General features: G+C 43.8%; 1 protein-coding gene across 2 annotated transcripts in view; it reads left to right on the forward strand.

Annotated features, from left to right (window-relative positions):
* Nucleotides 1-5,182: 5,182 nt before the first annotated feature.
* Nucleotides 5,183-17,468, forward strand: part of HDAC11 (histone deacetylase 11) — a 29,275-nt gene continuing 16,989 nt past the window's right edge. The window contains exons 1-4 of one of the 2 annotated variants that reach the window (XM_064668057.1): nt 5,183-5,251; nt 7,273-7,421; nt 10,455-10,555; nt 16,681-16,797. In XM_064668057.1, coding sequence (XP_064524127.1) covers nt 5,250-5,251; nt 7,273-7,421; nt 10,455-10,555; nt 16,681-16,797 — 369 coding nt within the window. In that variant the 5' untranslated portion in view covers nt 5,183-5,249. Of the gene's footprint in view, nt 5,252-5,502; nt 5,631-7,272; nt 7,422-10,454; nt 10,556-16,680; nt 16,798-17,468 lie in introns of those variants that run through there. The other variant, XM_064668056.1, reaches the window with a different exon arrangement.

Raw genomic sequence — 17,468 nt, forward strand, 5'->3', positions numbered from 1 at the left:
GCACTAAGTCCCTCCAGGGAATTTGAAATGGATATTTAAAGGCTATTTTGGATAAACCCTCACTGGGATCTGTATCATCTGAATTCTGTGGCAATAGCCAGCATCCCTCACCTTGAAAATCACGTGACACTGAAGGCACAGAGTGGTGCTTAGTGGATCATGCCATGTTTTGAAAACTGAGGGTTTCAATCACGTGTAATTCAGAGAAGGAGAAGCACTTAGGCTAATAAGAGTGAAGATAAGACTGTGAGGAAAATAATCTTATCTTTAAGGAATATTCAGGCCTTACATTTCCAGCAGCTCTCAGCAACAGCAAGGGAAGGAAGCTGTATCAGTTTCTGAGCTATAAAAAGCACAGACCTTTTTCTGCTCCGCTGGATTACAGGAATCAATAATTTCACATTTTCAACACACCACCGAAGTAAATGCCTGATCTCAGTCATGTCACCCCGTGGCAGATCAAAGCCCTCAGGATCAAAGAGATTAAAGTAGCACAGGCTCTCAATATATTATCTTCTGTTTGAAAAGCATCAATTATATTACTGTAGAAATTCATGTAATGAGTTACTATTAAATTTTTTTACAGGAAAAGTCAGTCCCAATGTAAATAAAAAAATCCCTTTTTTATATGTTCCTTTACAAGTATTTCATTCCAGATTTTATCCACAGATTCTTGATGTTACCTGTTTCAGAAGCCTCAACTCAAAGAGGTTTGAAAGCAAAGTTTTTGTGATGTGGCTCTCATGTCAGTCCCGAAGGATTGCCCTTTGAGGAAGGATATTTGGCATCTCACAGCTGAAGCAGAATGAGCTGATTCACACAGCGCTTTTTCCCTCTGCAGAGGACAGGCTGTCGTGACAAGAGAGGGGGGAGATCTGGAGGTAGTTCAGCTGCCTCCGTGCAGGGGAGGGGAGGAGAGCTGCACATGTCAGGCCTGATCAGATCTACTGGGGTTATCCCAAACTCCTGCATTATTCCAGCTCCAGGCAGTAACTGCAAAGTTTCCAGGAGGTTAAAATAATACTCTGCATTGCATCAACTCGTAATTTGGCCTCACACTGCTTCATTTGTGAGGGAGGTGACCCAGAGGTTACGTCAGTCATCTATAGGCTCAATTTTCATTATATCATGAATTTGCTACCACTGACTTTTGTCTGTAATGTCACTGTTTCTTCATATGGAAAAGCCCTTATTGTGTTTCACCATTCATCATGTTTAAGTAATTTCACCATCACAGAATATCAAAACTTCTTGTAGTGAGCCCTTCAGGACCAGAAAGACCTTGAGGTGCTGAAGTGTGTCCAGAGAAGGGAACGAAGCTGGGAAGGGGCTGGAGCAGCAGGAGGGGCTGAGGGACCTGGGGGGGCTCAGCCTGGAGAAAAGGAGGCTCAGGGGGGACCTTCTGGCTCTGCAACCCCCTGACAGGAGGGGGAAGCCGGGGGGGGTCGGGCTCTGCTCCCAGGGAACGAGGGACAGGAGGAGAAGGAACGGCCTCCAGCTGTGCCAGGGGAGGTTTAGATGAGAAAAATTAGAGGAAGTTTCTTCATGGAAAGGGCTGTCAGGCATTGGCACAGGTTGCCCAGGGCAGTGGTGGAGTCCCTATCCCTGGAAGTGTTCAAAAAACATGTGGACATCGCACTTGAGGACATGGTTTAGTGGTGAACAGGGTGATGGTGCTGGGTTGACAGTTGAACTTGATCTTAAAGGTCTTTTCCACCCCTAACAATCCCACAGTTCTATGATTCTATGAAACTTAGAAGTCATTTTCTCTTCTAAGTGAGGTTGAGAAGCTGCTGAAGGGCTTTTGCCAAGTTCTCTCATTCTACTAAAGGAGAAATGACTTGAACAGATTTAGTAAACTGGGACGATTCCTGGCAGGCCCAACCAGCCAGTTCCTTTCCCAGGGGACATTAATCAGACTCGTTTTTCTGTTTGCTGAAAGTTGGTTTTGCAGTTCAGGCTGCTGGAGCCATCTTCACATGGATCCACACAGGTGGGTCCCTGAACTTTAAAGGCACCAACCACATGAACAGCCTGGAGAGAGTTCCTGGGTTCAGCTTTGAATTGGAACCCCATTATAAGAAAGTATTTCTCTTTGGAAGGCAGGCGGCCCTTTGATGATTGTCACCAGGAGACGAATGATCTCCTGGATGACAGAGAGGACATTAAACAGGCCAGACCTTGAGAGTTAATAGTTGCTGCTTATTTATTGGAACAATGATGTGCCTGTGCTTTCAGGTGTGCAGCAATTCACAGACTCCCTCAGCAGGCACCCAGCGTTGGCCATGATGTTGTCAAAACCATCCAAATTGCATTTGTCTCCACAGAAGCAAAATGGTACAAGGAGAAAACATTTCCTTTGTCTTGGGAAAACAGAGCCATGAGTTGAGAAATAGCATCAGTACCTGCATAAGCCATCTTGTGCTTCATCTATTTTCTCACTTTTATGGTGTATTCAGGGCCTAATTTTAAAGGACTCCAAACAATGTAGAGAAGGCTGGGCTCTGTGTGGTCTGTAACTAGTTTCTGCTTGTTCAATGTGCTTTTATTTTAAGGAACTTAAGTAATTTTCTCATATTTTCTGACTTATTGCTGTTGCTCTGCTTTTCGGGCTTGTAAAGAGAAGATTAGAACTCAACAGGATTTCATAGGAAATATCTTCCAGTGAAAAGTATGGATGCAGCTATTCCAGTACATTGTGTGAATGTATATTAATTTACAAATTTATTGTTTGTTGAATTTAATTTTTAGATAAATAAAAATCAGACTTATTTCACTTATGTGTATTTAAAATATATTTTCACTGCTTCAAATGCTGTAACATAAAAAGATAATTTGAACCTCAAATTTTCTCCAAAAAAGTTTTTTTTCAGAGTGACTAGTGAACCAAAAGTGCCATTATTTGCTCAGCTGTGTTTCTTCTACTGTGCTATAAGGTTTGCTAATCCATTTGCCTTGCAAAGTTTGCTGGCAGAAAACTGGAGCTCAGGCAACGTCCAAAATCCAGAATGGGTCATTCTCTTGCGTGTTTTGGGCCTATTCATGAGGAAATGATTACTTTCCTGCACAAAAAGATAAAACTGAGCAACAATGTTATGCCTCATATGGTTTGGTTAAAATCTGCTGGGAAGTCATTGCAGCAATGCAACCAACTGCAAATGCTTCCACAGCGGGACTGTCCCTCCTCTGGAACGGGGAATGAGGGTGTTTGGTGTCGCAGCTGCAGTTCCTTGGAGCCACGGCAGGACCAAGAATAACAATCACGAACGCCCAGATGGTACATGGATACCAGAAACAATATTTTCTCATTTCTAAAATCTTCAGTATCGTGTCCTATGTGGAAAAAGTTCCATGTCTTGATTGTGTTTCTTTTTTGCTAGAGGCAAAAATAATCATACCCCAGCAAGAGTGAACAGGTGTTAGTCTAAATATGCACCAGGGGAGGTTTAGGTTGGCTATGAGGAGAATTTCTGCATGGAAAGGGCTGTCAGGCATTGGCACAGGCTGCCCAGGCAGTGGTGGAGTCCCCATCCCTGGAAGTGTTCAAAAAACACGTGGACGTGGCAGTTGAGGACACGGTTTAGTGGTGAACAGGGTGGTGGTGCTGGGTTGATGGTTGGACTTGATGATCTTAAAGGTCTTTTCCGACCTTAACGATTGTGTGATTCTATAGGAGCCCTTCCTTAGGGTGCCTCCAAGGGAGCAAGGGATGCAGAAAGGAAAGGGGATTATTTTGGGGGCTGGTGGGAATCAGCCTGCAGGTAAGAATCCAGCTTGTGGGGTAAGAGGAGGAAAATGACAGCAACCCATGTCACAACTGTCCAGAACAGAGGAGTAGATGTTTTCGTTTGATATTTGGTGGTGAAAAAAGGAATGACTAAGTAAACTCTCCATTTGGAGGAGTGTGGGAGTCAATAGTTTAGATGCAAATGATTAATCATAGAATCACAGAATCCCAGACTGGTTTGGGTTGGAAGGACCTTAAAGCTCATCCAGTTCCACCCCCTGCCATGGGCAGGGACACCTTCCACTATCCCAGGTTGGCCTTGGACACTTCCAGGGATAGGGCAGCCCCAGCTTCTCTGGGCAACCTGTGCCAGGGCCTGTTAATGGGAAAGTGAATATGACAAACAATTTATGATATCCGACAAATACGGAAACGAGTCTGCAAGTTGATTTTTAATTTAACTAGAAGTTAATATAAATAAAATGAAATAAAAACACCTTATGTTTGTAGCTTATTAACCAAACACTCAAACTCTAATTAAGCCCTGAGCTTTAAGTAGTCAGGAAGAAGGAAGAAAAGGTAGATATGCTGAACGAATAATGAGGCAGCATGTGAAGGGGCAGAACAAAAGAAATGGTAATTAAAAGATAATGTCAAAGGGATAGAATGTTTTCGTGGGATAACAGTCTCCTGCTGCTAAATAAATACCAAGGTGAAGTCCAGGCATCCATCAATACTGAATGTCAAGCCAAAGCTGGTGTATTTTAAGAAGAAAGACATTTATCTGGAATTCTCATAAAAAGACATGTATCTAGATTCCTCATAGAAAGACATTACTCCTAATGCCCAAATGCTTTTGGGCGTTTATCCCGGTTTGGTGGATATTGCTGCGATGGATGGGCCATCTTTCATGATGGTGTTACTGATTCAGTTGTACACCTGCGTAAGAAACTCTTCCTGTACATATTCAAGCAGGATTAGTTAAGTATGCTTAGTCTAGCTTACTTGTGTGCCTGAATTTAGGGATGGTGTTCCTGGAGTGAATCATGACCTGCCAAAATCAGCAGGAGTTCTGCTGCTGTTAGGCGAGATCACTATTTTGCCGTTGTTTCCCTCATTTTGCTGCTGGCCTGCTACATCTCTTCAGCTACTGCTATCTTAACTTTGTCACGATGAGGATGATATTTTCCTATCCAAAGTAGGAAGGATGCCTGGAATCACTTTCAGGCCCTTGACATAAAATCACAGGCAGGGGTTGAGTCTCTGCAACTCCCACATTACACCAAGAGCTCGTCCTGCGAGGCCTCACCGCCCGTACAGAGAGCCGCGGACACCCGACCCCGCGGACACCCGGCCCCGCGGACACCCGACCCCGCGGACACCCGGCCCCGCGCTCCGCCGTCCCTGCGGCGGTGCCGCCGATCCCGGGCCGGGCGGGTCGGGAGCTCTCCCCGCACCGCCCCGCGCCGGGCGGAGCCGCGGCCGCGCCGCCCCTTCCCTGCGCGGCCCGGCGGAGGCGGGGATGTGAGTACGGCCAGGGGCACGGGGACAGGGCTGGGCACGGGGACGGGGACGGGGACAGGGACAGGGACAGGGACAGGGATAGGAACAGGGACGGGGGGGCCCGGCCAGCCCGGCCGCGGGGCCCGCGGAGCCGCAGGGCCGGGCCGGGGCTGCAGCAGCGCCTGAGCCCCCGCGGGCCCGGCCCCGCGCCCGAGGCCCGGCCGGCCGGGAGCGGCCCTGCCGGGGGAGGGATGTCCCTCTGGGAGCACGAGGAGCCCCTGGAAGCGGCGTGTTCCTCCGGGAGCAGGGCCGACCCCGGGGAAGGGACCAGTGCCCGCAGCCCCTGCGGCGCCGAGGCCGCGCTGCCGGGCCCGGCGGGGGCTCCGCACCTGCCCCACAGGTGTGTGGTGGGCCCAGGGCTCAGGGGGCACAGCACCTGTCCCCAGGTGTGTGGTGGGCCCAGGGTACAGCAACTGCCCCCAGGTGTCTCTGTACCTGGCTGGGGGCTCAGGGGGCTCCGCACCTGCCCCCCAAGTGTGTCCGTACCTGGGCTGGGAGCTGAGGGGGTACAGCACCTGTCCCCCAGATGTGTCTGTACCCGAGCTGGGGGCTCCGCACCTGCCGTACAGGTGTGTGGTGGGCCCAGGGCTCAGGGGGCACAGCACCTGCCCCCAGGTGTGTCTGTACCCAGACTGAGGGCACAGCAGGCACAGCACCTGCCCCCAGGTGTGTCTGTACCCAGACTGAGGGCACAGCAGGCACAGCACCTGCCCCCAGGTGTGTCTGTACCCAGACTGAGGGCACAGCAGGCACAGCACCTGCCCCCAGGTGTGTCTGTACCCAGACTGAGGGCACAGCAGGCACAGTACCTGCCCCCAGGTGTGTCTGTACCTGGCTGGGTGAGGGCACGGCCCGGAGCCCGGCTCTGTGTGTGGGCGCTGTGTGGGCACTGTGCTGCGGGCTCTGCTGAAAAACCGCCTTTGTCCTCAGGCTTGGTTTGGTTTGTTTGTAACTGGGTTTTAAAAGGGCGGTTTTGAGCATATTTATGCTGGAAATAAGGGGGTTTCTGTGTCTATTGTTCACCTGACAAAAGGCTCTTGTGTCTTGCTCAGTGCGTTGTGGAGCCTTTTGAAAACTTCAGCTAAATTTCGGGGAGCAAGAGAGCTCTCGGCGTGACTCGGTGACGGGGGTTTGGGGCACAGGAGGAGCCCACAGGAATAGGCTGAGTGTGAGCACAGAATCCCCCTCGCCTGCTGACCCACTTGTGCACACAAGTGTCTACCAAATAATTGGTGATTGTGTTTGTAACTACACAGCATTGCCTGTTCACTGATGGGATGGGAAGGAGGGCTGTGCTGTCTCTCCAGCTGGGAAAGGAGAAGATTGTTGGGAAAATACAATAATTTGGAGGAGGAATGAAGGAGGATATTGGTTAGGGATATAGGCAGGAGATCTGGACTTAAAAGTGTGTCCTGTGGTTCTGTGCTATGCAGATACAAACCCAAGCCTCTTATTGTGCTCATCTGGTCACAAGATAATCTGTTGCTTCTGGGAAAGGATCCTAGAAATCTTTCCAAGCTTGTGTCATGTGTAGGAGCAACATGGTTTGGTTTCTTCAGTTGTGTTTTGATAGACACTTTAAAATGTGAGACCTGTGTCGAAGGTTATGTTGGCTGTGGACTGGATGCACCTTTGAAGGTGGAGGTGCTGGTTGGTGCACTTGAAAAGACAAGGGGAGAGAACCAAATCTGTCCATTATTTAAGTTCTGCAGTGAACTTCATATGCATAATTCATTAGTGCACATTTTTCAGCCATCAGTTGTTCTATTTTCCCCACTACTGTTTAGTTCAAGAGTTTAACTCCCTGACCCTAAAGAGCTGTTGAACAACCAAGCGTTGCCTTCAATAACTGTTGGAAAAAGCATTTTCAGGAATAATTCCCAATGTAAAGTTGGTATTGACAAGGACTCTCATTTATAATTTGGGGTAAAACTAGGGTAACTAATTTCTAATGGTGATGAGTTTGTTTTTGTGCTGTCAAGGCCCCACAGGACGGAGCTGTACGAGGACCCCCCGTCAGGATGTTGGCCTATAGTGTATTCTCCAGACTACAACATCACCTTCATGGGACTTGAGAAACTGCACCCCTTCGATGCAGGGAAATGGGGAAAAGTAATCAATTTCTTGAAAGGTAAAATTAGAAGGTGCCTCTCAGACCAACGTTTGCATAAAAGCTGAAGAAAATTCTGTGATTAGTGCAGACTCATGTTGATAACTGCCAACATAATAGAGACTGTATTTCCTCATTGCTCTTTGTGTAGATTTAAGCTACCTTCTTTAATCATATTTGGAGTGCTTTAGTATTTTTATATAGTTGCAGGCTTAAGTCTTAATATGTAAAATCGATTGTAGGATTTTTGAGGTGGGTTGGATGTCATTGTTGAAGATTTTGTCTATGAAGTATTTAAGAGACTAATTTGTAATGTGAGAGCAAACATCCTACACTAGGGCTTTTTAATACAAAGGTTTGAATCACAGTCCTTAGGAAATGTATTTTCTAGCCTGCTCCATTGAATAAACCCACAGTTTTGGGTTCAGCTCAGTCATGGTGTCTGTGCAGAGAGAAACTCGTGAAATGTGCCTGGAGATTGAAGCTCATCAAATGATTTGCTCTCCCCAGAGGCAGGAATAATACTAGTCAGAGTAACTAGTTTGGTTCATTTGAGCCAGGCCCAGGGCTTTACAAGGCTGTGAGTAAAAAGGAGGAAGAAGAAATGTGAGCATAGCCATGTCTTAGACCATCCTAAAATAGTTCCGGTCTTTATACTTGGAATGAAGGCATGAAGTGAGCAGAATTTCATTGCTTGGCCTTTACAAGAAAAGCTCCTGTGGGATGTTTGAGAATTGTTTCCACCTCTGAAGTGAGCACCAGGATCTTGGCTTTCAGCCCAGCCGAGTGAGGTAGATATAGCTTAGCATACAGTGTTTTGATACTTGGCTGATTTTTACTGAATCACTCTTTCTTTCAATTCTAGGTGAGTGTCTGAGAGCAGTATTTCTTTTAAGTTTCCTCTGGAGGACAGCTCTGTTTGCAGCTCCAGTTTGTCCTTACTTTTGAAGCCCAAGCCTGGCTCTCAGTCAGAACACAGACTTGAGTTCAGAATCAGGGAAAGGAAAATCCTTCCTGCGTGAGCTGCAATCTTACAAACAGCTGGGCTTACCACACCTGAGCTGCAGCTTGGGAGTGCAGTGAGTGGCTTCCTATGGCCTCTTGCTACTCTTGCTTTACACCTGGTACAGCAAGATCTGGGACATTCCTTTGGCTTGTGAAACTACAGGTGTTAATGATGGTTTGCTGCAGGTGTAACTCAGTCATTCAGCTTGGACTGCTGGCAAATGGCACTGCTCAGGCTGAGAGAGAGCTGCACTCTGCACTTTGTGTAAATCCACTCTTTAGCAACCTCATCCTATTGCTCTGATAGTGTTCAGTGTTTGGAAAGAGCTTTGAGGTGCCTCTGGTGATGGGCAGAGCGTTTTATGAAGCTTCTCATTATTGCTGTTTACACCAACTGGAAGATACAGGCAGAAATTCATTAAGGAAATACAAATCTAAGAAGCAGGGATAGGGTCAGGGCCTATAGAATCTTGGCATCTCTTCATTTAAAGTGCAAGCTTGCTCACCAAGTGTAAAAAATAAAAAAAAAGGCTTTTTCTCTTGTCAAGACAAAGATTGTCTCAAAGCCAGGCCTTTATGTGGTCCTAATAACTCCTTCAGCTGATAATCCTGTGCAGTTCAGGGTTGTCCTTCCCTCTTTAGGCTGCCTTGTATTCATTTAACTGAGGTTAAGTGAATCCTGACACACGCTTAGTAGCTGAGTTTTGGCTTTTTCCTCTAACAACCTGAAATAATTAAGTCTTGGGCTCCATGGCAGTTTTCTTAATTAATCAGAACCTTTGCCTTTCTGTTCCTTCTCCGTGGAAAGTCTTTTCCTCCAACTCTTATCCACGTGACGTGTCCATTCTGAAGTGTCTCAGTCTTTCACAGAAAATGAGTTTTCCCACTTGTTTTACTGTCCTTGCTTTGAAAGGAGAAAGAAGCCCCAGGGTAGCCCAGGGTGCTGGGTTTGCTCTGGCAAGAGCTGACCTCCCCCGTTCCTATCAGCAAATCAGCAGTGAACAAGTGTTCCCTCCTGGGGAGGGAAGCTGGCAGCAGCTGGGCTCTGTCTGACACCAGGGCATGAATGAAATGTTCCTCAGGCCTCAGTCAGGAGAAACAGAGCCTTGCCAAAACAAATGTAGTTGCAGGTGCTGTGCTTGTATAACACTTCAGAACACAATCTCTCACATTTCCGAGTTGTTTTCTTTCTCCTCCAAGTATAAAATCAAAGATACAGAAGGTTGCAGCCATGCAGCAGTTAAATATCAAAATTTGCCTGGGAAGATGAGCACGATGCCTTATAATTGTTGTTAGCAGTGATCATATGCAAAGTGCCACTGTTCTTCTGCACTGCCTGGCCTTTGAGGCTGGCCCACATCTGAACTTTCAGATGGATGCACTCAAATGTGCTGTCTTTGATCACATTCTGAAATCTTGGAGGGACACTTTGTAACTTGCTCTTATAAAACTTTTTAATTTATCTTTTGGTGTTTAAGACAAAAAGCTTGTAGCTGGTCATTGGTATTTCTTGAAATTAGATTGGGGTAGGAGTGTGCCAGAAGTATCCTAATGAAGCTTGTTTGCTTCCATGAACGTCCAAGCAATGATCTTGGTTTAGATTTTGATTTATTATTTTATTCTGCTTTGATTTGGGGGATTAAATACTAGTATAAACTGTGGGATTTCTTAAAGCATGTTAAAAATTGATGAATATTTGATGTTAATAGCACCAAGATTTGCCCAGTGTGCCAAACCCTAAACTGAGGAGTCTTGCCATGCCATTGTGTGTGTCCATCCTCTGCCACTACCAGTCTGTTCTTGCAGTTGAAACAAGGAGTTACCATGATCACACTTGCTGTAAACAGTATTTCTCATATACACACTCCCTGAATAACTTACCTGGGTGCATTTGGAGAACTTGCAAATGCTGAGTAACCAGAGTTGTTTCAGCAACAACCAACAGCTGAAGTTGTTCCACCAAAGTCAGAACAGCACCTTTGGCAGGGTGGGGCATGGGGAGTTAAGCCATGGTGTACAATGCCAATTGTTATTTCTCTCCTGTTGCAGAAGAAAAACTAATTGCAGATGACTTGGTTGTACAGGCACGGGAGGCGACTGATGAAGATCTGCTGGTGGTTCACACGAGGCGCTACCTTAACAGATTAAAGGTGCTGTGCTTGTTCCTGTGCTTTTCCAGCAAACTGTCCAGAACTGGTGTCAAAGGCAGTGCATATAGATTTGTTATAGAATCAACTTTGCAGATGATAAATGGTGTATTTGAACAAGGTTGTTACTGAGGGTACTGGGAGAAAACCATAGAAAGAGTGGCTGCTCACAGTGTACAGGGGTGGAGGGCAAAGGGGGTCTGCTGTGTTATGGAGGTGGCCTGAAATATTTCAGCAAGGTAAAATGAACATAAGGCAAATCTGAATGTTTGAGATGTAATAGTCTCCTTACAGCCAGGGTTTTGATCCTGAGCAGTGTATGTAAGTTTTGATTTATTCTGGTAAAATACAGTTCTGAAATTGAAAATACATTAGAGAGCAATTGGGAGGATTTCATTGGGTGTTTCCTAATGGAGGGATGGCTTTATGGAGTTTGGGGTTATGTCACATTGACAGAGCATCCATGTAGGGTTTCTGTGGTCAGTTGTTGTGGGGGGAAGTACTGGCTTTGTCCTTGGACACTGCTGGTATTGGTGGAATGTGGAGAGAGCTGGAAGATCAGTGTAGGAGAATAGCCTTGCATGTTATCCGTGTGTGAAGGTTTCCAGTACCAGCTCATATGGGATTGCATATCCACAGGAGATAAAGAATATTCCTTGGATATTTCTATATGAAACATCCATTTGTTAGACTTCAGTGAACTCTAAAACATAAGCATGTGAAATCTCTGCTTCTGCAAATTTCCAGTCATCTGTAGGTGGAATTGGACAGTACGTGAGTGCAAGGTGACATTGCCTTCATTTTGAAATTCTACTTGGAGGGTGCAGAAGGGATTTGTATGAGAAAAGAAATCTTCCATTTCATTATTCAGAAGAAATTATTTTGAGTCACCTATGCTCTTCCACAGTGGAAGAGTCCTTGGATTGCTATTTCTGGAATGTTTTATTTTTCTCAGTGATCTGTTACTTGTGTGAACTTTTTTCCACTCTTACTCTTTCTGAGTTCTCTTCTGCCTCTTCATTCTGTGCTATGAAGTTCCATGCAATTTCATACATCATTAGGTTTGATCTTATTGCAGCTATTCTTGATACTGAACTTTTAATTCCATAGAACCACCCACCTCTTGTTACTGAATCACTCCTTTGAAGAGGGGTGTAATGTGCACGGCTCAGTTTGCAATGCCATAATAATATCTTTAGTGCCTACAGGATGGCTTCACATGAACTGTCTGCATAACTCGTGCCTTGGTGGTCAAAACCAGACTGTTGTGTGCTTCCAGATGGGATTAACTGGATATCAGTCACTGCCCTTTTCCTGAGGGAATATTTCCTGCAGCTGTAGAAATTGGAAGACATTGTTGGAAGACATTGGTCATGCCAGCAAATTCCTGCCAAGCAGTGAAGATAAAAAGTGCTTAGTTGCAAAAGAAAAATAACATGGTTAGACATGAAAAATCCCTGGGTATCCTTTGTATTGCCTTTTCCAAAGTCTGCTGTGCTGCTTATTTTTAAATCCAGACAAATACCTATAAATGGTATCATTTCATATTCGATCACCCCTGAAGACTGTGGGAGTGCTTGTCTTTCTTGGAATGCCCAGGTCTCCTAAAATAATGGATCACTGGAGCATTCAATTCAATTTGAGCATGAGTTTGGCAGGAATTACCCTACACTTGCAAGAAGAGGTGGTGGTTGAAGCAGATGAGTCTTTGGTGAAGAGAAGCAAAATGATGGGCACAAGTAGATCTGCCACTGGGAATTAGTTCTGTGCTGGCAGGAAGGCTCTCCCTGTTTCCCTGCTTAGTCCTTACAACTGAGGACTGAGGGGGAATCACCTCAGTTCAGAAGGCCTTAGTTTGGCCTGTTGAACTGAGGTGATTCCCCCTCAGTTATGCCTCTGAAGAAGGTAGATCTCTAAGGTAATGACTGGACTGTGCATATTTGCTTGCAGTACTTTTCTTACTGCCTTTTTCCACTGTTGGGTGAAAGAATGGATTTCCTGCATGTCAGCATTCTGGAATTTTGGAAGATGGTAGGCAATGAGCTTGAAGCCAGTTTCAGACTGTAAAAGTCTTTCACTTGAGCCATTTTTCTATAGGGGAAGTTCTGTGATAACTTGTGAGTGAACACTGAAATGTGAATGCTGAGGGTGAAGCGTGTGAGTGCAGTACAAGATAGGCTTTTCTGAAAGCTGAATCAGCTGATTAATCAGTTATAAATTTATAACTTAATCTGGTTTATAGATTTTCAAATTGTGTAGGTTTAAAAATCAGAGGTTAATCATGTTATTAGAAATGCCCCTGTGTAAGGCTGGTGAAGAGTGGGCTGATGGTGCTCAGGTGCTCGTGTGCCTTGGCTCCTGCCCTGCCAGGTGAGTTCCTCTGCCAGGAGCCCAGAGGTACCTGTGGGGGGGGTTTGGCAGGTGCCTGGAGGTGGGAGGGCTCTCAGGCAGGAGCAGGATCATGAATTAATCAGTGGTACTTGTGGCTGGTTTAGTTGTTCAGATAAACCAGCACAGAATGTGTCTTGGTGACCCATTAATGAAGTGCTGTTTTGCTGTAAAATGTTAATTTAAAAGGTCATGAAAGGAGATAAATTAATTTGATTCCTTTTACCTAAGTTTTCATGTAAAAATGTGTCAGGTAAGGGTCTGTAGGAATATAAAAACATGTTATTTTAAAGATAATATTTGAATATGTTTGGAGAGAATACCAAACGAGTTCCAGTCCCAGGGAACAAGGTGTGACAGGTTTAATGTCACACCTCTGTGCAAGTGCTGAGGGACATCCTGTGCAGCTAAAGCAGCTGCCAAAGCTCTGAAGGACAAGGCAGCATTTGGTTTCTTCCTTTTAATGTTTCCAGCTCATTGTTTGGGACCAGAGTGGCTGGTTGTTCTCCTTGGGTGCATCCCCTGTGTCATCACTTGTACCAGTGCAGAACCTTGTTCCAGGTGATAACCTTGACTGGAAACCTCTGGGAGAACTGCAACCTTCCTACTGCCCCTTATGATTTTATCTTGTGTTAATTCAAGCTAAAAACATAACTTTCTCTCGCTACTGAAGATGGATCCAGATAACTTTGTCCCAGGGAAGCTTCTAAATATAAATCACGTTTGCTGCTTGGTGTTGGATTTGTAACTCCGTGAATTTTCCCTTGGAGCTGGGACTAGTTCCAGGACCTTATCAAAGATTTAAACACAGTTTAAATTTAGATATTAAAGAACAAAACTGCATAGTTTTTTTCTTAATTTGACATGTTGTTGGCTATTTTAAAATGCTGGAATGCAATGAATGCATAACATAAAAGGCAGTACATCAGAGGGTGGGTTTGATCATTGATGATCTGTTTGTATTAATCCAGGAGATCTCAGCATAAAAGCAACTGCTTTAGCTTTACATCTTCTTCATATTAGTTTTTCAGTTTAACTTTGAGTCCTTGAAGACTAATCATTTGAAGACATTTAACCTTACTGTGAAGAGTTTTATAGTTAAGGAATTAAAGTTAATAGTAATAATATTTTACAAGTGAAGTCTTACAAGAATATCCTCATTGAATGTATGTGTTATTACAGAGTTTGGGCTTAAGCAAGGGAAATTAAGAACTGTTAAGTTGTGGTTGTTCTGGGATTTTTTGGTTTCATTTTGGTTTTGGGGTTGGGTTTTTTTTTTTCAGAGGTAACATCTTGGTGTAGGGTTACACTTAGCCACAGTTATTGCTACTGCCCAGTAGTTAATATGGTAGGAGGCATTTATTAATGGAAAATACACCTGGCTAAGGGTCAACCTGACTTCTTTGCTCCTTTTAAGAAAACAGGGAGTTAATTTTTTAAAAATGGAAACTAAATTCATCCATCAAATTATTTATTCAAAATATAGAAAGGTAAGTAATTTTAAAAAATCTTACATTATTAGCAATAAAAATATAGGAAGAGTTAAACTGAGCTGATAACTACAAAGAATAAGTGAAGACATGGTATTGAATAGTTTTTATATATGATTATTATTCTTCCCTGAATCCAGACCAAGTTTTAATTTCTAAGTCACATAATTACATGTCTACAACACTTTACTGGAAAATCAGTAATTTTATAGAATCCCAGCATAGTTTGGGCTGGAAGGGACCTCAAAGCCCATCTCATTCCACCCCCTGCCATGGGCAGGGACACCTTCCATAGACCAGGTTGCTCCAAGCCCCATCCAACCTGGCCTTGGGCACTTCCAGGGAAGTAACTTGATGGCTGAGTGAGAGCAAATGTCTCCCAGAAAAAATAGTAACTGATATTATTCTGATATATGCAGTCATGATACATGAATATGAAAAATACTGATTTAAAAAAAAAAAAAAAGGGAACTGATGTATGAAGGCTGGTGTTATGGAAGCCACTGACAGCCTGGAAAATGTAATTAATGTATTCCTCAGCTCTCCTAATTTTTTTTTTTTTACAGCATGAAAAAATGTACAATTACATGAACCCAATTCCTGTTGATTCCTTTTTTGAGTCTGTACATGGCCGTTCTGGGAATTTACTGTGAGAAATGTTGGAAAACAACATTAGCACACTGAAGAAAAAGGCACAAAGCATTGCACAGTTTGAGGCAGTACATTTCTCAGTTTTTAAGGGGAGCTTTTGGAGAAGCATTTTCATTCTTGAACCCCAACACTTTCCTCAGAGTCAGTGACTCTCCCCCATATGTTGGGAGTTACTAAACAACCACAGGCCTAAGTCTGGAGCAGTGAGTGTCTTTGGGAACGTTCCCAGCAAGGTTTGTCTGCTCCTTCCTCTGCCACTTATGGATTTCTTACCATCACTTTAAAAGCTGCAGCAGCAGAATTGTTGATTTAAGTCATTATTGCTCCCACTTCTCCCTGTTGACATTAATTTTTTTAAACCTTGGTAAAACTTCCTCTGCGATCATCGTTCTCTTTTGAGGTCAAATTTACTTTTTATCCAGATGTGACCTTTTCAGTCCCATTTTAGAACAACAGAATTGAATATGTGCTTGTTCGAAAGCTAAAATATCTTGCAAAGGGACTTCATCAAGATTGACTGTATTAAAAAGTAATTAAAGCACTTTATGATGGCTGGGTAACAGGGTAATGAGCTGGTAGTATGTCAACAGAATAATGTCTTGAAAATGTAAAAGTAATAAAAGCTTAAAATGAACTGTTGGCAAAATTTAATTAGTACGTGGTAGACCTTAATTAATGATGCCACCCAATAGTATTTTGTAGTTGAAATATTGATAACTGGGAAGTTATTTTGAGTATCAGAGGACCCTGAGATTGGCTTTGGTTCCAATCAGTCATCCTGCTGTGACCAGCTCACAGTAATGGGGCAACAAACACACTAAATCCAGTTATGATTCCTAAAATGGATCTATCCAGAGTCTGTACAGGGTGGGAAGTTCCAGTCCTTGTCCCTAAATGTTTCAGTTTTGGATGAACAGGTGTATCCTTGCTTGTGACTTATGCTTTGAAATATATTTAGCAGTGTTATCAGTGGTAGCAGTGTGAATGGAAGTTTTTTGAAGTAATCTATGTGTTTGCAAAAAAGGCATTTACATATTGCAAATATTTTGTGTTCTAACCTTGAAGACTTTGGAACAAAACTGTTTCTTGAAATGTTTTCCAGAAGTGTTTAATATGCTAAATAAATTTTAATCAGTTCTCCGTGCTTAAGTTTGCACTGTGTGTTCACTTAAGTGTTTGAACTTCTTAGCTCAGTTGTCTGTTTGTTTGTGTTTCCTTTCTCCTTGGTATATCCTTTTGATTTCACACAGGAATAGAAATTTTAGGTTTGAACAATATATCAAGTGTAACTGAAGGACATTCTACAATTCTTCCTCCCAATCCCAGGGATATTACATTTTCTGAAATACTAGCTTGCTGAAAAATTGCTGATTTATGACTGTTTGGTACTAAAAGCTGGAAAGTGGTGATTCTCATAGTTAACAACTTAAGGCTGAGCCTATTTGGAGGTCACTGATAAGGGTGGTGGGGTCACCTCCATCTAAAAATCTTATTAAGGACCTGTGAGCTCCTTTGCAGGAAATAGCAACTAATGGGAGATCTAAATGTCATCATTAAAACAGACTGCATTAATGGGAACTCTCTTTTCCCCTCTTGTAGTGGTCCTTTGTTGTGGCTACCATCACAGAAATCCCACCTGTTGCCTTTCTTCCCAATTTTGTTGTTCAGAGAAAAGTTCTGAGGCCTCTGCGAACCCAGACGGGAGGAACAATAATGGTGAGGTGCTCTTGGTTCCCTTTTGTCACTTTTAAACTTGTTGATCAGACATTGTAAACCTGGGAGTTGTACTGTTGTATAGAACTCAAATAATAGCTGTAATATTAATATCAAATAATAGTTGTGCTGTTTTATAGAACTCAAAGACTTGGGGCCTGGAGAGGGAGGTGGGTTAGTGCAGAGTCCTAAATGTGAGCAAACTCCCCAGGGGAAGGACATCCCTGGTTTTATGGTCAGTGATTTGCAGAAGAGACAGTGAGGGTCAGCCTGGGCAAGCAGTGAGAGAAGTGGCAAATACAGTAACAGATAACATTCAAGTACAGGCAAATTCTAGGAATGGGAGGTTTCAAAATTGGTAATACAGAAGCTTTTTTAAAGCATATATTTACCAAAGGACCTTGGAACTGGATAGGAAGTGATGGATCTTAGTGATGGATTTAGTTGTTCTTGAGTCTAGGGAAGTGCCTAAATTGAAAAATCATATCCCCTTTCTCATTTTAATGAGGAAAGACAGTTTATCTACTTTTTCTGTGGTAGATACTGCAGAAGCAGCTCAGCTGAGCTCAAGTGAGACTTTCACCTGAGCAGAGCTGTGTTCTCCTGAGTTAAGGAGTGCTCTGCTCAGAAGAGCTGTGCAGGGTCACCAGACATTTAATTTTGCCTGGGAATTG

Source organism: Pseudopipra pipra, chromosome 11, assembly GCF_036250125.1.
Source record: "Pseudopipra pipra isolate bDixPip1 chromosome 11, bDixPip1.hap1, whole genome shotgun sequence".
NCBI classification, from domain to species: Eukaryota; Metazoa; Chordata; class Aves; order Passeriformes; family Pipridae; genus Pseudopipra; species Pseudopipra pipra.